Raw genomic sequence first — 25,368 nt, forward strand, 5'->3', positions numbered from 1 at the left:
CAAAGAGAAAAGAATAAAAATTTAGATATCTCAATTGATCAAATTCCAAGGAACTACTTCTTTTAGACGAATGCCTGGGTGTCAATAGCGGCATTTATTGTCCTAATCGTACATGTATAGCCCTTGCAAACTTACTATTTTTAAAATAAATAATTATTTAGCTATGTTAAGCCTAAAGAGTTTGATGCTAATTTACTTCAACTGCCAAGTTAACACAACCTTTTGTCGTAAGGATATTTTTCTAAATAATCCCTAAATTTTGGGTGATCTCTTAAATAAAAAGTGGTAAACTCAACAATAAATAAAAAGTGTCGAGTTCGACAGTAAATGAAAAATGGTGATCTTGACAATAAATAATAGTGAGTTCGAGAGTAAAAATTGTAAACTTGATACATAATAAAGAAGCGTGAAGTTTGATAGTAAATAAAAAGTAATGAACTCGACAGTAAATAAAAAAGTAGTGAGTTCGCAAATAATGAGGGACCATTAAGAAATAAAAAATTTATTAAATGTCCTATCAAGCTACTGTACAAAACTAAGGGACTATTTAAAAATAAATCCCTCTGCCAGGGTCCTTTCAATAATTTTTTTGAAGATTATTTGAACGAGTGCAAATAAGCAACACTAATAAAAAGTGTTTCATCATAGATTTTTATCATCAACGACACCATCACCAAAGCCTTATCCTAGTGATTTTGAGTCAATAGAACAAAGAATAATGATGAATGCACGTGGGTTTGATACACGGTTGGGAACGCAACTAACGTGACAAGGGCACAGATCCACACATTTATGTCTTGTGTATCCCGATGAAAAAGATCTATGATTCTGGGCCCTTGCTACATCAGCCGCGTACCCAACCGCTTACCAAAATCACATGCATTCATCACGACTCTAAAACGAATCTTGTTCCTTTATTCAATTTTACGCAGAATCACATCTCATTCTATTGAAAGTATTTTAATAGAATTTTTAATTGAAATTACAAAAATAAATAATAATATAAATAATTATGATTATAAAAAATAATAATTTTAAAAATTAAAAATATATAATAAAATTCCTATTTAACAGGTGTTCTAACATCTTTTGTCAAATCTAGACGTAATTACCCTTAGTGAAAAAAGGTATGTTGAATAGGCATTTTTTTTCTAAAAAGAACTTTATTTCCCAAGTAATCCCAACACATTTTGGCTCTCGACTATCAAAAATTTCAATCCAATGTCTCTCTAAATGTTGTTTTCTATGTTAAGTTCTCTTACACTTAAGGGAAACACAATCCCTCAATAACTATTTAGCTTTCGATGACACACCCTCCACACACATGGTTTTGAAGTTTGAAAAATGGGAACAATATTATTTGGTTGTACCAAATTGTAAATATCTTTTGACCATCATTTTTTTCTAAGATTATCCCCTTTTTGTTGATAATATATGCATTATAGGTGAGATATAATTTCTTCTCTAACATAAATAGTTTAATGGTTGCAGGTGCCAATTAATTTAGTTGGTAAAGTCTTTGGGTGATGATACCAGAGACCTGGGTTCAAATCCCGCCAGCACAAAGTTATTGAACTTATTAAAAACATACTCACCGTTAAAAAAAGAAAAAGGAAATAGTGTAATGATTTTTCGACATCCGAATCATCAAATTCATAAGAGTTTTGTTGGAGTGACTGTGTTTCAGATTGTGCTTACATGGAGGTGCACACAAAACCATAGATGATTTTTACTATTATCTCGATGGAAGGCATCTATGATTCCGTACACACAACAACGTTAGAGTAGTGTGAAACACAGTGCTCAGTGACTTCATAATTTGGAGTCGTTCAGTTAGTTTTTTTTTTCTTGTTTTCTTTTCTCCTTTTAAGTGATGTTTGTTCCCACTTTTCAAATTTTAAAACCATGTGTTAAGAGTGTGCCACTAGAACCTAAACAACTATTGGATGATTATTATCTCCCAAGTGTAGGAGACTCTTGTACAGAAAATGAGTTTGAAAAACACATGTTGGATACATGTTTTTGATCTCTAATGTGACCCTTGGAAAAGATTTTAAAAAATTCAAAAATAAAATTTGAAAAACCCACATACATTTTTTGAAAAAAACAATTATTGTTCAATAGGAGTTTATTAGATGGATATTTTTTTCAGGACCAACTAGTTGCACATCATCTAGCACTGATTGCACTCTAATATAAAATTTGCTATATATATATATATATATATATAGATATATATATATATATATATATAATATATATATATATATATATATATATATTTTTTTTTTTTTTTTTTTTTGATGATTTTTTTTTTAAATTTCCATCCCAGTCCAACTTTTTACACCCTACGAAAGAATTTTACACCAAAACTAAAATCATGACCTATCATTCGTAAGAGTTCTTGTAAATTTTACGACAAACCTATCATTATCAAGAGCTCCTTCAAATTTTTACCCTACTTGAAGATCATGAAACTTTTAAAATTGAATCTAGAATTTATGCAGTTTTGGTGTCGTAGTATCTCTATGATTTTCAAGTAGAAGAAAAATACAATTTTTTGTATTTGAGGTGCAATCATAACACTCGAGTACAAGTAATTTTTTTAAGTGATGGAGTGTAAGCTGTAAACACGTGGACTTCGAAACCTTTTGAAGGTTTTAGCTCATCTACTTGAGATTTTGGAGTCGCAACCATTCCAAGAGTTCGGGTGTGAATGGACACCGCTAAAATTGTTTTAAAATGCGTTTTTAGGTTTGTAGTGACTCTCATATCCAAATGGATAGGTAAGGGTGTACTTAGAATTCTAAGTAAGAGAGTTCGATTGAAGGACAAGGAAGGTGTTAAACACCTTGTCTATCCCATCCAAAGATGGTTACTAACATGACTATAGAATGAAACATTTAAAACTATTTTTTTTGAATTTTTGAGAGGAGAGAGAATTATAGAGAATTAGGGGAAATTGACTATAGTTTTGTTTTGAAAAATAAGCAAAAAAGATGATGAGTAAGTTACTACTAGAAGTAGATGCTTCTAGGATTTTTTTGTGAGCTTGGGACTTTGGTTGAAATCCATATGGATTTCATTATTTGGGGTCTTAAAGCTTCAAAACTAGCTTATGTGCTCCCTTAGGAGACTTTGTTTATTGATTTGACTCTTTAGTGAGATTTATTACTTGAACCATACCATGTAAGAATCAAGACATAAGATTGTGTCCACTTTAGGACTTTTTTGTTGACTCTAAAAATTGATTATAAGTCTATATGAATCTACACTTTGTAGTCATTTTTAGATGTGAGTGTGTACAAAGTGTATGCATGTGATAGACCTATCAAGAGATGATTATCTCGTAAGAAGTATACTCTTTAACTCTATTACCATAAAAAAGAGTAAAAATAAATAATCATTATTCTAGAAAATTTAAAGTGTAAGAAAAGTAAAACATTTACACTATGAATTTAAATTGCATGAAAAATATAAAAAAAAACAACATAATCTAATGCTCTCAAGGAGGTTAATGAGGGAGATTACTTCTAGGAGGAATTACCCTCTACCCACAAGCCTCTAACTAAGAATTTAAAGAACTACATTAAAAAGCATGAAAGTAGACTAAATAAAGAAAAGTACTTGAAAGTAAAAAGAAGGAGAGAGTGGAGTATGGAGATTAGATAAGGAATAGAGGGTTTAACCTCAACTTGGTCTTTTTTTTTCTCTTTCTTCTTCTTTTTGGGGTTTTCTTCTACAAATTTTGAGAGAACATGAAGGCTAAAGAGGTTTGAGAGAGATTTGGGAAGAATTTTGAATCATTAAAATAAGTTCTTCCCATTTACCTTGGAAAGTTCTATAGGACTTTGGGAGACCCTTAGGGGTAAACTTGTCATAAAACCTTAATTACCCAAATATTCTACAAAAAACTTTCATGAAATGCATCAATTTCACCTTCTAACATTGGCCTTGATGGTCTTTAATCTCTAATAGAGTCACACCAATCTTGATCATCAATGGTTAAAATAGGCTTTGCACCCAAAGCTCTAGAAAATTCTATATGGAGGGTAGAATGGTCTTAGACTTTATGATTTGGGTCAATTATTAGAGATCTAAGTTCAATGACATGTAATTAAGTGAAGGTTTTTCGTCCTCTTTGGTAATTATCTTAAGTTATCTCTCTAACAAATTAGGGATACAAAGGTCATTGGGTACAAATTCTAAAGACTTCTTGAAGTTGGATAAGATAGTCATGAGATTTGAAAAGTGGTCAATTTACTTTAAATGCCATAAAATCATTTTGATCTTTGAAAAAGGTTACAAGAGTAGAAAATGATTCTGACTTTAATGTAACTCAACAAACCAATATTAGAAGAGGTAATTATTCTTGAATAAGGACCAAGCAAAACATTTGGTCAAGTTTATGAGAATAAGAGGATTACCAAGAGGTCCTTGATGGGGGAGATTTGAAAATTTAAAGCATGGGTAGAAAAAAAATTAGTGAGAGTTTTCTTGGAAAATAAGTCATTAAGAGAGGGGTTTAAAAAGTAATTTCCTATGGAGAATCTCGTGCACACATGGGCTCTTAATTAAATTGGATGTATCCTAGGGACAACCACAAGGAATTAAACCTAACCTTATTTGAAGTAAGGTCAATGCAATTTTAAGCCTACCTATCACAAAGATAAGGTCACCACAAAAAATGGCTTGGCCATATGTACCAAACAGCCAGGAAAAGCTATGCTTGGCCGTTTGGCTCATATGACCAAGCAAAAAACTTGATTTTTGTTGTTTTATGTTTGTCTCTTTGATTGGTTTAAGTGGTTCCCATATTTTGATTGAAATTCACTTGATTTGATTCTCGATGCATGGACTTGAACGATCTCTCGAACTTATTCGATCAAATTGGGGTGTCTACACAACCAATATTAGATGATGTCATGGTTTTAAAACTCATTTTAACGTCCCGTTTTGTCCATGAATGAGAAAAGTGAATTGTGATTTTAAATCTCATCCAAGACATTTGACTTGTCTATCCTTCTCGTTGGTAGACGATACCGAGATGACATGGACAAGTCATCTCGGTCTTGGACAAGATTTAAAATCATGGAAGATGTGCAACTAGTTGATCCCTTTTTTTATATAAAAAAAATGCTTATCTAACAGGTGGTTTATATCTTTTTGTGATTTTCAACAATTGTTGCTTTTATAAATATAATTATTTACATTATTTTTTAATAAATTTTCAAAATTTTAACGTACATGGTCTTATTAATTTTGTCAAGTAACTTCCATCATTACACAAACCCACAGTCCACTAAGTAACTCAATTATTCCATTCTTTACTTAATTGGATTATTTTAGAAATTTTCTATTAACAGACCAACATTACTAAAATGATTTGGCAAATGCTCTCAAGATAGAGAGAGTATTTTTTTTTTTTTAAATTGAATTCATTCTATTTCTCATCTTTGCTCTCTCTCCTTCTCTTGATCCCTACCTTTTCTCGAGGATTATTGGAATTTGAGATTTCTTATATGACATTTTTTTTTTAAAATATGTTGGATTTTTGAAATCTAAAATTGTGTACAGGAATTTTGAAATCAACTTCATTCTCTCTTTTCTCTCTCTCTCTCTCTCTCTCTCTCTCTCTCACTCTAAAATTCTTAAGAAATCTTTGAGGGTGAATTTTGATGTTTCTTTAATTCTATTTAGTACGTAACATAAGATTTAATTAACTGATTAATTGGCATGTTATAAGTAAAATATTAGTGTGCTACTAAATTTTGACCTGTTAACTGATTAACAGCAACACCCACAGCTTCAAGAACAGACAAGAGGTAGAGTTGTTTTTTTACTCTCTCTCTCTCTGCTTAAGATTATACCCAAAATGGGTAGTAGACCAAAGCTGATGTTCTTCTTTTGTTTTCACATATTTTCTTAATCTGTAACCAAAAATGGTGAAAGCCATGAGTTTGGATTGGAACCCATGGTCTCTTCGAAAGCACAATCATCTTATTGTGAAGTTTGCAGTCGCAATTCTTCTAATGGGTGTTGCTTTTCATCTCTTCTTCTCTCAATCCTCCCAATTTTCTCCTCCTATTGGAGCATCTTTTGCAAATAAAACAGTGGGTACTGTAACATTGGCTCCTACCCAGATTCCGAATTCTACGGAGGTTTCAGATATTGGAGATCAAATAGATCAGAAGGGTATGCTTTTTTTTTTTTTTTTTTTTCAGTTTTTTTTTTTTTTTTTGGACAACAAGATTTAGCTCTCCTTTTACTTATGTTGGGTTCTGTTGTTAAAAAAATGGTTTTTTGAGAGAAATTGATTGTGATTTTACAGTGGGCTTTTTGAGACAAACAGATTTAACAACTCCTGTTTCTCTATTTTGAGTTATTTTGGTTTTTGAGAAAAGCAGGTTGTTTCTGATTTTGTGTTCTTTGAGAAGCGTTGATGGGTATTGTGAGACAAGCAGAGGTGCAGTGGCCATCCACACTGTAGTCTATTAGGCTCTTAAACTTAAGGGCCTGTTTCGATAGACAAATTTGCACCAGAGAAATGAAACTTTTATTTTATTTTGGGTGAAAAAACCTTTCAAGAAAAAAAAATTCTGGTGCAAAATTGACAACTTAAACAACCCATTAGTTTTACTATTATTGTTGTTTTTGTGGTGGTGGTGTTACTGTTGGATATTTGAAAATTTGTTTCCAATTTTTCCATTTTATGTTGGATTTGATCAAGTTGTGGTTCTTAATGATGGGTGTTTTGAGAAAATATCCATTGGTATAATGGAAAGAACTTGAGGTGTAGTGCTAATCAAACTGTCATCAATCTCATAATCCCAATTTTGAATTGTTTCAGATGTTGGGTATTTGAGAAATTAGTCCAATTTAATGGTTTAGATCCAAATTCACTTATGCAATGAATTTGGATCCAGATCTGTGCAAAATAGAATACTGTAACTGGTATCATTCTTCATGCTTGATTTTATCTTCTATTGCTCTGTGTTTATTGATTTGTTTTTCTTCTTCTTCCAATTCCAATATGATTTCTTAATTTACTACATCAATTATAATGCAGAAAAATGTGATATTTTTACTGGAGATTGGATCCCAAATTCTTCAGGGCCAATTTACACTAATGAAAGCTGCCATTTCATTGAGGATCATCAGAATTGTATGAAGAATGGACGATCTGACTCCGGGTATCTTTATTGGAGATGGAATCCACGAGGTTGTGAGTTACCCCGTTTTAACGCAGAGAGATTTCTTGATTTGATGAGGAATAAGTCGTGGGCATTCGTTGGTGATTCAATTTCTCGCAACCATGTTCAGTCATTGCTTTGCATTCTCTCTAAGGTACATCTTCCAGTTCTGGCTGGGTTTACTTAGAAAATTTAATGGAATTCTTTAGTTCTGGATTAATCACAGTATGTATGAACTGCAACAGAAGTTGTAGAAAAGGATGATTGCGTTTTCCTAAAATACCTTTTTTTCACTTCTCCCAACACTTGATTCCATTACAAGATTACAGATCGGTGAATATTTGAGATAAGCTGAAAGTTGTAAGTGATTGGGTCTTGCTTCCGTGGATCTTCTCAGATTGAAATAAAATTTATTTAGATAGAATCCCTTCATGATAATTGAGACTTGAGAATGACCAAATACTCTCTTTTTCTTCTTACCGAGTCACGACTGCCCTAGAAGGTTTTTTTTTTCTACTTTCTTGTTTCTTTTATGAAAGTCATCTCTCAAGTACAAGGGGTAACTTTAGAATTTCAGTTCAAGTCAGCCTCTCCTGTCTTCTTCTCCGACTCTAGCAGGGTGCCTGTGATCCTACACTGATACCCAAGTGAACCAATAATTCAACATAATCTCAAATTAGATTCAGAGAGGTTGCATGTCTTAGCCTTCATTTGATGTGCCTTTTATAACTATTGGAGGAGGTAGGTGAGGCCCCCCTCTTTCATTCTTGTCTAGAGCCAGTGTCCTATTGTTAGTGAAGTATCCCTTTAGCATTCTTGTCCGATGCCCATGCTCTCTGTTAGACTCTTGCCTTCTTGGGACCAAGCCTTCCCCTGACAAGGCATGGCTGGCTCAATTAATCATTGGCATCCCGTGATACAAGAGGATATGTCAGTTTCCTTCTGCATTTTCTCTTTATTAAAGGAGTTCTCAGGTGGATCCTTCCTTTACCAGGAATCATGCCTCTATGTGCATCGGTGTTCTCTGAGCATGCACTATCACCCATGTTACTGTATATGTCATCCCATTTACAAAGCTGGGAGGGATCCCTACTGTCGACTCGGTCATCCTCTCCCATCTCGGGTGGTGGAGTCGGGTTGGGTCCATCTTTGTTGTCGGGTCCCGGTCGTATTTTGAGGTGAGAACCATCAAGTATTTTCTATCCCAAATTTTTGGACAAGTCTTGGATGATGATGATGCTGATGCTGATGACCATCAAGTAGTTGTAGTACCATTAGTAGTAATCACTCTATTAATTGGCAGCAGTCATCATGCTTGCTTAATGTTAGGCAGCAATGCATCATACTGTAAATTAATGTTATCTTATTTCTTCTAAATCATAAACCTTGTTCAAAAAACAATGTGTTAATCAAATAGAACTATTTAACATCTCAGGTGGAAAAAGCAGTTGAGGTTTACCACGATGAGGAATACAGATCCAAAAGATGGCACTTCCCTTCCTCCAACTTCACCCTCTCAGTGATATGGTCTCCATTCCTCATAAAAGCTGCCATTTTCGAGGACAGAAATGGAGTCTCGTCATCTGATATTCAGTTACATCTTGACAAGCTCGATGAGACATGGACAGACCAATATAAGAGCTTCGATTACATGATAATTTCAGGTGGAAAATGGTTTCTTAAGACTGCAATTTACTATGAAAACAACACAATCTTGGGATGCCATTACTGTCCTGGAAAAAACTTGACAGAACTTGGGTTCGACTGGGCTTATCGTAAAGCCCTTCATTTGGTTCTTAACTACATCACCTCGTCAGGTCACAAGGCCATGGTTTTATTTAGAACTGCCACGCCAGATCACTTTGAGAACGGAGAATGGTTCAGCGGAGGGACTTGTAGAAGAACAGTACCATTTAAAGAAGGTGAAATTAGTTTGAATAATGTCGATTCAATGTTCCGTAATATTGAGTTAGACGAATTCGAGAAAGCGGTAGGTTTAGGATCAATAATGGGTTTGAATCTGAAACTTTTGGACACGAGTAGCTTGTCATTGTTTAGGCCTGATGGGCATCCAGGCCCTTATAGGCAGTTTCACCCATTTGTGAAGGATAAGAATGCTAAAGTGCAGAATGATTGCTTGCATTGGTGCTTACCCGGGCCAATTGACACTTGGAATGACTTGGTGATGGAATTGGTTGTAAATGGTTGACACATTAGGAGTTGGTTAGCGAAGATTGAAACCTACAAGCTTAACATCTCTGGTTTCTCAACATTCTTTGAATCCAAATCGTCTTTTTTGACAAATTAAAGGGACGAGAGAGCACTTTGTCAGTCATTCTTCCCATGTGTTATTTCAGATATAAAGAAATTGTTGTGGTGTAATTAAGTGCAACTATGGTTCCAAATTCATTAAATTGTGTTTGAATTTAATTTATGAAACATTCTTTCATCCTCCAATATATAAAGTAAAGAGTAATAAAGAAAGAACTCTGATAAGGATGATCAATCATTGAGTGTAATCGACAGTGATGATTGTTTGTTAGTGTGATTTTTAAAAGATCTTGTGCGCATGCAGAGTTAAAAATTCAAAATTGATCTATATGGTTTTTCTATTTTCTTGATTATATCCATACAATACAGAAAATACATTGTCTGAAAGGGAAATTAGTTCAGCTAGACACCAACCTTATATGCAAAAATAGTTTAAAATTTTTTAAAGATAAAATGATTTCAATGTCATGAAGCGTTTAAGAATTTTTAGATAAATTAATGGTTTTATTCAGACTTTCTCCGACGAAATCTTTTTTTTTTATATATTTAACAAATGTAGTTTGCATTTTAATTTCAACAGACTTTTGGGGTGAAATGCAACTTTTGCTTGAGTCAAACATACTTTCATAACTAATTTCAACATTTGCATGGATCGAATAGTGATGAGCAAATGAAAAGAACATATAAAAGAGAACAAGAGTTTAACGTGGTTCGGTCACTGTGATCTATGTCCACAAGAAGGATGATGAGTTTTTTATTATGTTGTGTTTCTCCCAATTCACTCATATAAATAGAGCAAATGGAAGATCCTAGAAGAATCAATTACAATAAGATAGGATGAATTACAATAGAAAATACCATGAGAGGATATCAAGAAAAAGGAAAATGCCAACCAGCAGTAGAACATTCCATAAGGAACCCATTACCTTTGGAAATTGCTATTTATAAACCTTGATTCTATCAATTACCCATTGACCTTAGAGATACTATTTGTAAACTTGGAATATTCCAACAATAGACTTTCGGAGGTAAATGTGTGTTTGATTGCAGGGAAAATATTTACTTGCAAATCCTTTTACACTATTTGAGCAAATCATGAAAAATCACGTTGAAAAATCTTTTTATGCTCTTTCATTTAAATTGGGTCCTATAAATTCTTTTTTTTAGATTTTTTTTTTTAGCTTTTTAATTAGTCTAGCCTTACAAACTTGGTAAGAATTTGAGATCCAAAAACATGATCCAATGCTAGGGTGTGAGGACAAAATTCTATGAACCTGAAAAAAAAAAAAAAAAAAAAAAAGGTTATTTTTTACCATTAAGTTTTAATTTTAAATTTCGGAGCTTCCATTTTCAAAATTTTGGATCAAGTCTAAAAATAAAAGTAAAAAAATTATTTTTCTGAAGAAAAAAAATATTGGATTTAAATTTTTCCATAAAATCTAGAGAGCTGTGTTGGATTTTGCCAGTTCGCTAATCTATTTGAGCTCAACAACCCTTAGTAAGATTTGTAAGAAAAGTGGCTCTCTTTTTTTCTAATTAAATTAATAGATGGTATGACCATACGAATACATATAAAAGGTTTATTCTTAATTTATAATATGATTAAAGGGTTTTTAAAAAGAGGCATGTTGGAGTAACATTGCAATGTACAATTCAGACATTCTCATGTGGTGGTGCACACATAACCATAGATACTTTTCACTTGTATCTCGATGAAAAGCATTTATGGTTATGTGTGCACCAGCACATCAAAATGTACAATCAATGTATATTTTAGTGTTACTTCAGCATTATCCTTTTAAATATTATATAATTAAAAAAATATCCTTGTAGTTTTGAAAACTAATCACCTTGATTACAGGGTAGTTGATGCAATTTTATAGGGAGTTTTTTATATATACCAAAATGACCTTTTGCTTCTATCAAGTTTAAACAAAAATGAGGGTATTTATAATATCCAAATTCAATATGTTGTGGCATATGATTTTCCCCTTTTTCTATTTGTTTTGCACTCCAACACTACAATTGAAATTTTCCAAGAAAAACTATTTTTCCAAGTTTCCTGTGCAATCAACACACCTTAAGGGCAAAACAATTTAATATAAAAGCTATATGATATGACCATAGATTGTAGGGTAACAATCAAATATCAAAATAAGAATAAAAAGTGTAGAAATTAGGAGATTAATATGATTTGAGGCAAAGCGGACCTCTTGACCGATTCAAGATAGTCAATTTCCTAAATCAAAAAGGATTTTAATTAATTTCTCTTTGATACGTAAAACCAAATACACGAGATATTTATAGACAAAACCTAATCCTAATTAAAATCAAATTTAAAGTAAACTTTATCCAATCCTAAAGATAATCTTAACCCTAATCTCAACAAGCAATACTACAATAAAACATGACTTATTATATTATCATACTCCCTAATACCAATATCTAGGTACATAACATTCCACCCCTCTTGAAACCTCCTAGATCCCAAATTGCATAGGAAGCAATTTCATCCATCTTACCACAAGTCTTGTAGGCTACGTGCGTCTTTATCTTACCACGAGTCTTGAAGTGAATGATGATGTCCTTACAAACAGCATCTTGGACATTCATACCTTGGAACTTCTGAAAAATAATTGGCTTGATGAGATATACCTTAAAATTAACAAGGGAATACAAAATCTACTTCTTCCAAAATATTAACTACATCAATGTTGCCTTTGTTCCTATAAAATTCTTCTTGCTTTTTGTCTTCAATATGTTTGATTTGATGATGTTGACATCTATTTTTTGTTCCTAGGACGATAATTATAATAAATGATTGGAGACCAATCCTTTAATATTTGATTTAGATTCCTCCATGATGCGGTCATCTTCTTTTTTTTTTTTTTTTTGAAAGGTCAACAGGGTTAAGGCAGACCCAGACCAGCTACAGCCTTAAGAAAGGAAAACCCCTACGATCCTTATCAATGATAGAACCGAGGTTACAAGGGAGAACTCCACTATCTATTTCAGAACAATCCATAGAGTCTTTGGAGGAAGCAAGATAATCCGCTGCTTGGTTAGCTTCCCTGAAAACATGGAAGAAGGTGTACCTGTGGAAACTAGGAAGGAGCCTTCTAATGGAAATGACTAAGTGTATAACACTCCATGGAATACTCCATCGGTTGTTAAGAATATTGACAGCCATTAATGAGTCTGCTTGAACCCGAATGTTGAGGCAACCTTTTGCGATACACAACTTGAGCCCTTCAAGGATAGCTTGTAATTCGTGATAAATGATTGAGACTGGGTTCACTCGGCGAGCAATAACAGCAATTATCGTACCTTCATGGTCTCGAATGATAGCTCCAAGACCACCTCGAGATTCTGAGTATGAGCCATCAGTGTTGAGTGCCCACGTGCCAATGTCTGATTTTAGCCATGAGCAATAAACTCTCCTCGGCTGAGAGAAGGTCACATTAAATTCCCAAGCTTGAAGGAAGTGCCTATTGTAGTCTGTATCCTCAATCTCTTTCAAGGAATCTTCAAACTTTAATCGAATTTCTTCTTGGATTATAGAGACAATAGAGTTGTGGCTATTAAATTTGTTATGAAATATCCTGTTGCACCTCTCTCTCCACAAATGAAATATCATTGGGGTCGTATTTACCTAGCGTAGCGTGGTTTCTAAATTTTGTCAGTTCGAGATACCTCATCCGGATTTCTGAAACATATCTGGTAACAAAATGAAGCATTGGAATAAACATCCATCATTGGGAACCTTTGTAATCGAGTTGAAGATGATGCGGTCATCTTCAATTGCATTTGAATATAATGGTTTGATTTATGTGAATCATTTCTTCGATTAGGTGGCCCATTTATTTCAAATCATCACCCATTAACTTCAATATCACAGTGCACACTACATTTGACTCCATGATCTTCATCAAATCGTGGTCTCTCTCCACATATGGGGGTTGGTGAACTTCAAGGCCAATGGGCTCTTGGGTCGGGACAAATAGGTGGACTGGTTTTTGGGTAGTAATTAATGGATAAAAAAGAATGCAACTATTTGTGAGTTGGTTCAAGGTGGTTTGGGTGAATGTCTTAGGGATTAATGGGCTTATGGTTGCCTATGGATGGAGTTAAATACTTACAAGGATTATGTGCTGGACTTGGGCCTATATGTAGGCTGTTTTAGAATGGGCTAGAACAAATAGTGGGCTGATTTTATGTTGTTGGGCTGGTGTCTAAGGGACCGATAAACTTGGGCCTAGTGAATTAGGTTATTAGTTGGGTATATGGGTTTAATGGGCTAAGTCTTACAAAGTGGCTGGGTTAGACAAAGAATGGTACAAGGGAATTGAAAAAAGTTACACCAAGTAACTTCGTATGATGAAGGTTGAGGCTAAGGGGTAATTTTGTAATACTATGAATGAGCACATAAAAGGAGGAGAGATTTACACGGCAGATCTACCTATGGCACTTTTATTGCAGACCTAACTATCACTTTTATTACAAAAACTCCCTTGGAGTTCTAACAATTCTAAGAGAACCTTGCTTTATGAAATTTGTTACCCACCAAACCTCATTTTATCAAGTTCGTTATTGAGCAACCTGGAGTGGGATCCAGGTCATATATTTCAAATTTATGATCTTATTTAAAATACCTTGGAGTGGATTGTTAAGGTTCTTCGATAAAAACAAAAAAGAAGATTAAGAAGTAAAAGAGAGATTAAGAAAAAAAAAAGAATTTATTGAGAAGAGGGAGACACAAATTTATTATTATTATTTATCTTTAATAATAAAAATGGCTCTCCTATATATAGAGGGTTAATTTGCCAATTTGGCTATAATAGCAATTCCTAGTTTAACTCTAAAAACCTAATTAGACTCATACTAAACTCCAAATAAATTTAAAATAGAAACTCTCTAAAATAATAGTAAATGAAATTAGAAAACTAATATAAATTGGAAATTAAATAGAATAGGAAACTAAAATAAGGATCCTCACACACCCCCTCCCTCAGAATGACTTGTCCTCAAGTCGAAAAAACTTTGATAATAATATCATCATTAAATGTGTATGCATGATTCTTAGTATGAAAGCACCCTCGATCCGCGTGTACAAATATGTTTTTTGGTGTTTAGGAGTCGTCACCTAGTTTTACGGTCTAAGAACTGAAACATGACTCAAAATCGATAAAAGTACTGATTTACAAAAAGAATGGGACCAATAATCACGTTACGGGATTGGAAGGTGTTAAGCACCAATCCCGCTCGGTGAACGTTAGTTTTTACTTTCTCAAAAATTTACATTACAAAAATAACGACCTAAAAATTAAAATTAAAATAATACATTTTCTTTACCTAGATGATTGCGATGGTTGATACCCTCAAAACTGACGGAAAATGTTCCTCGTGTGAGTTTTCCTGCTTTTGTCTCCGTCACTTGATTCACTTTCGATCTTTGAAATGAAGTATTTTTTTAGTAGATCTAATTATTTTTTAGTTTTTCTAGGTTGAGAATTTTTTTATTTTTTTGAGAATTTCTAAGTGTTTTTTGAGTACAAAAATGGGATTTAGATGTTAGGTAGGGACTTAGATATTCAAATTTAAGGTTTTGGGAAGGCTTGGGGAGTTTTTAGCCTCTCTTTCTTAGGATTTTCTTGACCTGCGAATTTAGGTTGTGAAGGTTCCTTTTTATGGAGTTTTTTTGAAGAGTTAGTGTTTGATTAGGTTTCTTTAAAATAAAGTTAAGTTATTTAATTAGGATTTTAATTCTTACGTACAATAAATATTTTTAAGTTTTTGGAGAACCCCCTAATTATATTTTAATTCTTTGGGACCCTAGATGGAGGGGTTTTCTATAAATATCATATGGGCCACCACTTAAAAAGTTGGCCCGTGGGCTTAATTAATTGATTTTATTTATTTAAAATTTTTAATTTGATTTATAAATATTTCACTTTACCTTAATTAATGTTTTAATTATTAATTTTGAAAATTTAAAATTTTAAGATAAAAAAATTATCGTTTTGCTCTCAAAGAAGATTTTTGGGTTGAGAAGTTGTTTTTTGATGTTGTAGGATGTTTTGAAATCAATTTTTCGTAAAGAATTTAGTAAAAGTATTGATTTTTGTCACTTATGAGTTTTCAACATTAAATAATTGTGGATCTTATGAGGGCGTTTTTATAATTTTGTAAAAATTGGTTAAATAGTTTATTTGATTTTAATTTGTTATTTTTTATATTCGAAATGATTTTTCTAAGTGTAATGTAGGCGCTAGGGATGTTTTGATATTCAGGGTATTTTGATAATTTGATCATTTTTTAATGATTTTTCTTGTAAAGTTTATTTTTGTCTAAAAAATGATAATTTTTATGTTTTGTCATATTTTCCTAGCATAACGTGGTTTCTAAAGTTTTGTTTGCCTAAAATATCTCATTTGACAAATAAAAAATATTGGAATATTCATCCATCATTAGGAACCGTCACAATCGAATTAACAAGTTGATTAATTAGGCGAGTGTGAAAATGGGATGTCTACAGATGCTCATCTTTGATAGAGGGTTGAAACAAACTGGGTAAACTTAAGACTGGGCATAAAAAGAAAGGAAGTTTGAAGCTCAAAAGAATGCCCCTTATGTGGCATTTCTTTTAAATTTTTTCTTTTTCTTTAAATTTTCTTCCCCATTTTGACAATATCTCTTTTTGAATTTTTTTTCTTTGTTGGGGAATATATTTTTTTCGAATTTTCTTCCATATTTTGACAATATCTCTTTTTGGATTTTTTTTTGTGGGGAAATATATATATATATATTATTTTAACATGGTCGGGCCTAAAGAAACTTCTCAGGTTACCTACATATCCCAGAATTTTGGGATCAGATAAAAAACGTACTTCGAATCATTCCTTCCCCTGAGTTAGGTGATTGGGCTGAGAAAGAAAAAGGCATTTCTTTTTTATTTATATTTTTTTAAAAAGGCTGCAAAAGTCTTAGAAAAAAAATGTTGAATTGAGTAACAAGAAAATTAATTCGGCCGAATATGACTTCCTTAAATGTAGTACCGCTTGATCTGGTCAAGGTTTGTTGATTCTGATAGTTCAATTCTATCATGATCTTGAAGTCTAACAGTATTTCCTTAATGAATGAATCTTTCTAATTGAGTTCAGATTTCTTCATATAGTTGATAAAGGGTGCTCAATTTCATTTGAAGTCTGATGGTTAAATCCTTGACATGTAAGTGGCAAACTTTGACTTTTTTTGTCAAACGTACGAGTAACTCTTCCCTGATAAATTTACACGTGGTGCAGAACTTCCAGGTCGTTTTTCTTCGATGAAGTCTAGTTCTTCATATTGCTGACAAACTTAATCTTTCTCTGACAACTAACTTTCCAACAAGACCTTGAGAGACAAGATTTTCATTTCAACTAGCAAGACTGCTTTCATACCATATACTAGAGAGTAGGGAGTGGCTCCTATGGAAGATCATATTGAAATGCAATATGCCCATAATGCGAATGGTAACTTCTCTGACCAATCCTAGTGCGATTGTCACATTTTCATTATAATTATTTTGAGACTCTTATTAGCTGCTTCAATCTCTCTGTTAGCCAAAGAATGGTAGGGAGATAATTTGTGATGCCGGATCTTGAACTTTAAACGTAAGGTGATAACCTCAACTTTGATGTGTGACCCATTATCAAAGATCAATTCCGCTTCAACTGCTTCATTAGTCTAAAGACGACAGGGACATGATTTGTGATGCCGAATCTTGAACCTTGAACATAGAGTAATAACCTCGGCTTTGAGGTGTGGCCCGTTATCAGAAATCAATTATAAAGGTACCCTGTATCGACTTATGATATTTGTTTTGATGAACTTTGCAATTCGAGATGCAGGGAGGACAACATTAATACATTTTGTAACATCTTTGATCTTATCAATATTTTTGTTTTGTTGGACGAGTATTTATTCCGTGTTAGACAACACCCAAGTTTATACCTAACATATCTTCATAGGATGACATGAACAAGTCTTTTAAAATTTCTAAGTAAATCCATTATCTCCTCATGTTTCTTTAGGGGATATGATGGTTCCAATTGGAATTTCTTGGGAACTATTTATTGTTCCAAGGTCAACGACCTTTGCTTTCTTGATAAAAACTTGAGCTCAACCTTTTATCTTTTTGTTCAGGAGAGAAATTTATCCTAGAAACCAGATTATTAGTTGATTCGTTAATGTACTCGAGGTATTCAAAATTTTCTTTTATTCAGATGGGGCGACAAACGTCATTGTAGACTTGCAAACTAACTCGATTCACAAAAAAAAAGGGATTGACTTGATCTAAAGAAAACATGACCTTACTGAATTGATAAAAAAAATTGAACTTGAACTAACCCAATTGACTCATGTAAACTCAAGACAAGTACCTACAACTAACTTGATTACGGACTGCGAACTCGAGACATTACTTACAACCGGTAAGACTGAGGCATTGTGATCTTTAGGGAACAACTATGTAATTTTAAGAAATTTTGAGGTTCTTTCTGATGATTCACTTGGTGACATTCGTTCTAACTGATCAAACTAGTGACCTTAGCAAAACGGTGAACAATTGAACTTAGGTGCAATGATAACCCCATCGAAAGTAAATTTAATCAATTCTAGTGTTATCCCCTAGATAACATTTTAATGAATCTTAATATTTTATTGAATTATATGCACCAATCCATTAAACAATTCATTCATGTAATGATTGTTCAAAAAAAAAAAAATTTTATTGAACTATTAAAAATTATTGACAAATAATATTTTCATTAAATAACAACTTTCAACAAATCTGATTTAAACTAGTTTTTACAAGTTATTTTTTCTTTAGAAAAATATATTCCAATAATTTTTCAAGGTCCATGCAAAAAATAGATCTCTTATCAAAATCATTTTTTCTTTTTCTTTTTCTTTTTCTTTGGAAAAGTATTTTTCTTCTTTTGAAATGGGTTGGGACCCGAATTAGAAAAATGTTTGAATACCATTTTGATTTGAATGGTCCGACCTATCTGATTGTTGGATCGAGATGGACTTGGTCATCATGAATCATTATCACATTTTAAAATAGATAATTTATTGGGTTTGTGCACCCAGTTATATGATAACCTTGTGTTAAATTAAACAAAAGTTTGATTATCTTGAAAACAAAATCGTAACTTCCTAATCTCGATATTTCCAAAAAGACAACCCAGGAACACCCACAATAAGTTCGAGTTGTGACTTATAGGGAGGTTCCTAGACTCTAGATTTACTATGTGCAATGCAATTTATCTGGTCATCATTGCCCAATTGCACCTATATACCTCTCGAGTGTACTCAATCAGACAGTACATGGTGACTTGGTTTGATATACCGTATAGATATGAGTATAGGGTTGTAGTTTTTATAAATGGTTATCATCCCACAAAGGGATCGACCATGTACTATGTTGGCAGTCGGGACATGTGACTTTGCGGCTTACAATAGAACAAAAGCTCAGGTAGCTCCAGCATGGGTGCACCGATATACCTTTCAAGGTTACCTAATCGAATGGTATAGATGCCCCAGTTTTATATACCATAAAGATACGTAGCTGGAGTTGTGGTTTTCATGAATGACCTCACTTTTCACGAGGAGATTAGGCCAAGCACTGCGGGTGTGCCATTTTTTAGAAAATGGACCCAAAAGCCAGATCAAACCACTATCATTCAATACAACAATCAATTAATCATCAAACAAGTGAATGAGAGCTTGAGCTATCATGACCAATTTAGTAAGACTTCAAATCTTACTAAGGGTTGGTGGGCCCACGTGGTTACCACATTGAAAATTCAGTGCCACAACTTTCTATATTTGAAGTGAAATTCAAAAATTATTTTTTTAAAAACTTAGATCCACGATTTTGAAAATGAATGGCTACTGAATTTCCATCAAAATCCCAAATCTACAATGAAATATTTATTGAATTTTTTTTAAAATTCATTTAAGTGATCTTAGATCATATGCTTGAGTGCCACGTGATGGGCTCAATGACCGTTAGTAAGAGCGAAATCTTACTAAGCTAGTAAAACTAGCCCTACCTTATGGATGTCAAAAATTAGTGCAGTCAAAAGTGAGATCCATGCAATCTGATGGCACAAGATTATAGCAGTCAAAATTTTGAGATTTTAGAAATATAAAAGTTAATTTTCACCGTTGAATTTCAATTTTAAATTTGGGAGATTTTAACCATCCATTTCTTATACTTGTGATCAAAATCAAAATATTTTTTTGTTTCTAATTTTTTTTTTTTAAATAGAGAGTTTCCATGAAATACATAAAACAATGGTGTTGGATTCTTAATTTGATAATCCAAGTGGATCCAATGACACTTAGTAAGATTTAATGTCTTACTAAGTAAGTCAGGATAGCATGGCTCATAAAGTGAGTTCCAACCCAATTTTTTCATTGTTGCTGTTGCTAATAGCACACACCCTTTTTTTTATGTCACACTTTTTTCTTGCTGCCAAAGGACGGACACACACACTTTTTTTTCTCCTAAGAAACTTGATTAGCTTGTTGCATGTAGTATACACACCACACAATCCTCACTGCAAGTGTACAACAGCAAAAAACAAATAGAGAATTTAAAAAAAAAAATGGGAGACTTCCACCATTAATCAATTCTCCTATCTCTCTCTCTCTCTCTCTCTCTCTCTCTCTTTCTTTCTTTCTGCGTTTGATTTGTTAAAAAACAAAAACAAAAATAACTAAAAGAAAAAAAAATGAAAAACCCAATCTACAGAACCTTCTAAACAACTAAGAAAGAATGGGAGAAGAAGAAAAGATGCATTTTTTCTTCTCTCGCTCTCTTTTTTCTCTGCATGTGAATTTGTTTGACAAACACCAATCGATGTTAGATTAGCTAAATTGGGAAGCCAAAAAAAAGTGAGATGAAACTAATGACTAGCGCTTTATTTTCAATACGAAAGACTTTAAAATGTCTCTCTCGATCGATCGATCACATCAACACATTTCAAAGCCATACAGAAATTACTACCAACAAGATGAAAATTCGCTCTAGAACAAAGTGTTAGCCCCGATTCTCGCGCGCACGAATAAAATCCTGATTTTCGGAGCTATAGAGATGGTCTACGATTGTCTTAAACACGTCTCTTAAAACTTAGATACGTGACCCACTATAGATCTGAATTGTGGCAACTAACCAAAACGTGAACGAGTTGATGGAAGCCTCGATCAAAAATTGGTTATTTAAGATCCGTTTGGTCCCCAAACTCGTCACTCTCTCAATCTCTCCTTCATTTTACACCATCGATTAAGAGTGAATCTAAGTTTGGAAGTGCCAAAATGAGACAAAGACCAGTGGGAAGACGTGCATGAGACTCAATGGCCGGAGGTATGATTTTTGGGCATTTTCAGATTTCAATTCTCATATTGGGTTTTTTATTTCTTCAATTTTTGAGAATCAATTTTTCATATTCAGATTTTTAGATTTATTTCACATTTTGTATCAGAGCATTATGATTAACCTCTGCCTTCATATTGTTTATGCGTTCGAAGATATGAGATTTTCTATTTTTGGATGAAATTTTATTTTAAAATTTGAGTTTAATGAATATTGGAGTTAGAAATCATTAAGAAATTAGATTTCTAATTTTTTATGTATTTTTTAAACAATCTTTTTGGTATTTTTCGAATTGTATTTTTGACTGTTGGGTTGTGTTGAAATCGGGTTGAAAGGACCCAGTTGAAGGTTGAAGACGGCTAATCTATATAAATAAAATAAGAACAAATAAATTCTAAAAATTTAGGCATTTATTTAGTAACATGCCTACTTTTATTTTTATTTATTTATTTATTCGTGCATATAATATCCAGTTTGTTTAATTATATGCAATTTATTATAATAATAATAAAATTTTAATTAAAATTATGCAAAACCTAAATTAATTATACTCATATTTATATATTTGCATAAATTAATTATTATGCTTAAATTAATTATTAAAAATTTTGGATAAGTATATATGGTTTGAAAGTATGAAATTAAAGTGATATGCATAATATATTATTTCTAAATTATGCAATATTTATGCTTAAAATTATAGGAATGATTATGCATAATAATAACATGTTAGTTTCAGTTATTTTTATGCAAAATAATATTTTAAACATAAAATAATAATGTCTAAGTGATCCATATAATTTTAGTTAATTGAAGAATAGTCATAGCATCTTTAATTAAATAAAACTATAATTAATTAGGATCACATAAAGATTATTTAGACATTAATTATAATTAATATGATAAATTGTATCACACAAAATTTTTTATTATATTTATCTAATTAATTAGAATAAAATATCAAATTATTCATAACTTACCCACAAAAATTATGAATTAATAATTTGGTAGTTTTATCATAAAGTTTAATCTAAGATAATATATATATATATATATCAAATTATAATTATATACCCTTTATAATTATGAATAAAGTAAATAATTTGATAAATTCTATCATAAAGAATGATTGAATCTTTTGAATTAAAAATTTAATCTATAGGAAAAAAATTTTGTCATTAGATTCAATTTTTAAGTATGATTTACATTGATAAAATATGAAATTTTATTTATGCTTCAATTTTAACATAAACATGTAATTTTAATTTATGCAACTTCACAAACTACGAATTTTTTTGATATTCGATGTGATATTCCCGAATTAAAAAGTGATAACTATAAAGTATGGAAAGATAGAATTATCATTAACTTAGGGTGGATGGACATTGACTATATTATTAGAAAAGACGTACCACCTGTAATTTTTGATACCAACTCTATAGTAGACATTACGCTTGATGAAAAATTGGAGCGATCTAATCGCCTTAGCGTAATGTTCATTAAAAAAAAAATCTATGTTGGTATTCGTAGTTCTGTATATTAGCATGATAATGTCCGAGACTTGTTGAAAGTCATTGATGATCAGTTCGTCACTTTAGACAAGGCACTCGTAAGTACCTTAATCATAAAGTTCTCATCCCTAGGGCTCACTAGTATTAAAGGTGTGTGCGAGCACATCATGCATATGAGAGATATTGTAACTCAATTGAAGAATCTTGAGGTTGGAATATCAGAGTCCTTTTTGGTATACTACATTTTGAATACCCTTTCGCATCAATACGAGCCCTTCAAAATATCTTACAACACACATATAGACAAATGATCAATTAATGAACTCATGACCATGTGTGTTCAAGAGGAATAGAGACTAATAATGGAATTGGGTGAGAATGCAATACTGACTATGCGAGGAAAGGGCAAATCTCGGTCTAATTAGAAAGGAAAAGATAAAATACCTCCCAAAGTTGATATCAAGAAAAATTCTAAGTGTTTCTTTTGTAAGAAGACGAGACACGTGAAGAAGGAATGCGTCAAATTAAATAAATGACTTGAGTATAAAAGTAATTCAATCTCGTTTATGTAAATATTAACACATGGTAGATTAATTCTAGATCAACAATCCACATTTTGAATTTCTTGCAGGGTTTGCAAAATCTAAGGAAACTAGTGGGAAGTGAGCAAAGCATCTTATTCAAAAACAAGATGGACTCACATGTGGAGGCTGTAGGGATATGTTGTTTAACTTCAAGTAATGCTTTTGTTTTAAAGTTAGAAAAGACCTTTTATGTTTCAAGTTTTTCTAGAAATTTGATTTCAGTTTCAAGACTTGTACATTTTGGATATTCCTTTCATTTTTCAGAAACATCATTTAGTTTATCTTATAAATTTGATAATATTAGGAATTGTATTTTATCTTATGGTCTTTACTGCATTAATTTACAAAATAAAGACAATCATTGTAACACCCCGGATTTTCAACTCATATCTTGAGAAAATTAAATGGTGAGATTTGGAGGAAAATATCAAAGGAGAGATTAGAGTAAAATACTCGAATATTGCTATGATTAATTTCAAGGAAAAATCGACTTCACCATTAGATTCAAAAGGATCGGAATATATACATTAGCCTGTAAGCAAGTTCGAATTTGAGTTCAGATGAAAAAGTTATGAAATCCTCGAATTTCGCGTTAAGTGCATCCCAAAATAGTGGAATTTCGTTAGAGCGAGAATCGAAAAGATTTGATGACACCGTTAGGTCCGCAACGAAAAATTATTTGAAATGGTATATTCACTTGTCAATTTTCGAGTCCAAATAGTTAAGTTACGATCGAAACTAGAAATGATGAAAAATTACAAGTATGCCCTTAGCTTTGTTATAAAAGAAATCTGATTTCTTTTATTTCATTCATTTATCTTCTTCTCTAAGAAACCCGAACGACAGCCACTCTTCAACCCAAGGGTTTCAACCCATGTCCATCAAGTTCTAGCGCGATCGAGGCCAAGTTGAACTTCGACGAAGAAGGCAAAGTTGTCGGCCACGACGAGAGGTACAATTTCACCATCCTTGGTTATCTATCCTTGTTCGTTTTCCCCATCCTCTATCAAAACCAGCCGGGTAGCTCGAGCGAACCTCAATACATTCCATCCGAGGGCTTCATCGAATTAAGAGTTAGGTCTATCTTTCATCATAGAGGAAAAAGAGAACGTCGTTGTCGGAAACTTTGCAAATCCTCACTCATTTTACATCCAAGTCAGCCCAACATCGACTCTTCTACGACAAATCTTGATTATTGTGCTAGTTCATCCCTTTCGACGTTCATAAACAAGTAGGGGACTTTCAATTCCTATTGGTAACTTTAGATTTTGAAATTTGCATCTAGGTTATTTCAACAAAACTTATTATTTGTTTTAAATTGTAGAAATCTTTGTTTTAAATTGAAAATCATGCTAGAAATAAGGATTTTATGTGTTTTATCTATGATTTAAATGTGGAATTCGTGGGTGAGTTGAAGGGTTCGAAGAACGGAACAAAGATCCAAAGAAGGGATCGAAAAACCCAAAAATCGCGAGTGAGGTTCAGGCTGTAGACAGGAAGGGTCGGTGCCACCGGCACCTGCCGAAGGCATTCTGTCAGTCCCACCGACAGAATGAGGCTTCTGCCACCGATGAAACCAAGAAGCCACCGAAAATTTTGTTATGTCGACAGATACCGTCGGTCCCACTGATACCTGTCGATGAGTATTTTGTCGGTTCCACCGACAGAACAATGGTTCTGCCACCGACAACTACCGACTGAAACAGTTCTCTTCAGAACTGTGTTCTGACTCTTGGCTTGACCTCCTCACAGCTTATACACTATTTCTCACCCTTCATTTCATTAAAAACATTTAAGTAAATGTCCTCTTTAATTTTTACTTTCCATTTAAATTCTTTAATGAAATTAAGGTTTTACCCCTCATTTCGGAACAATGGGAATGGTTTCGAAATCCGAATCTCAAAGAATCAAAATCCAAATTTTGGTTTCAAGAACAAAACGTAGTTTTCAACGTTTTCGGCAAGTTTTCAAAATATAATAACTTTCGCATAACTTTGAATTAGATTATAAAAACTATATGGTGTCGAATCTCGTGATCGAAACTTTCATTTCGAAAAATCCATTTTCAATTTAGAGAACTTTGAAAAATTGAGTTTCCGACACTTAGCCAAATTTTCACCAACTTTCCTTATTTTTAACAACTTTGGTCTCGTGCATCTCCGGGACTTTGTTTTTTAATAAACTTTGATGATTTTCAATGGAAAGACCAAAAGAATGACTTTAAAAGATTAGAAATGGATGGTTGATTTAAAAGGATGAAAAGTAAGAATGTCGAGAGAATGAAAAAAGGGAATGAACAGTAAAATGTCAGAATCACACCCGAGGGGTGATGTCTGCATTTTACATTGTATGTTGTATGTAGATTGGTGAAAGGATATCCAGGTTAT

The 25,368-nt window shown here is 32.7% G+C and overlaps 1 protein-coding gene across 1 annotated transcript; it reads left to right on the forward strand.

Moving 5' to 3' along the window:
- The first annotated feature begins 5,835 nt into the window (after positions 1–5,835).
- Positions 5,836–9,650, forward strand: LOC147391004 (protein trichome birefringence-like 23). Its single transcript, XM_086460138.1, has 3 exons — positions 5,836–6,195; positions 7,070–7,347; positions 8,629–9,650. Exons 1-3 carry the CDS (start codon positions 5,943–5,945, stop codon positions 9,400–9,402), a joined length of 1,305 nt encoding a protein of 434 aa, XP_086316264.1. The 5' UTR covers positions 5,836–5,942; the 3' UTR covers positions 9,403–9,650.
- Positions 9,651–25,368: the final 15,718 nt, after the last annotated feature.

This window comes from Akebia trifoliata, chromosome 11, assembly GCF_017979445.1.
Source record: "Akebia trifoliata isolate Shusen 1 chromosome 11, ASM1797944v1, whole genome shotgun sequence".
NCBI lineage: Eukaryota > Viridiplantae > Streptophyta > Magnoliopsida > Ranunculales > Lardizabalaceae > Akebia > Akebia trifoliata.

Bases quoted from the DNA above. Each gene is read 5' to 3' on its own strand.
- LOC147391004 (XM_086460138.1), top strand. From the start codon at position 5,943: ATGGTGAAAGCCATGAGTTTGGATTGGAACCCATGGTCTCTTCGAAAG. The intron at 6,196-7,069 runs GTATGCTTTTTT...ATTATAATGCAG, and splicing joins AGATCAAATAGATCAGAAGG to AAAAATGTGATATTTTTACT. The intron at 7,348-8,628 runs GTACATCTTCCA...TTAACATCTCAG, and splicing joins TGCTTTGCATTCTCTCTAAG to GTGGAAAAAGCAGTTGAGGT.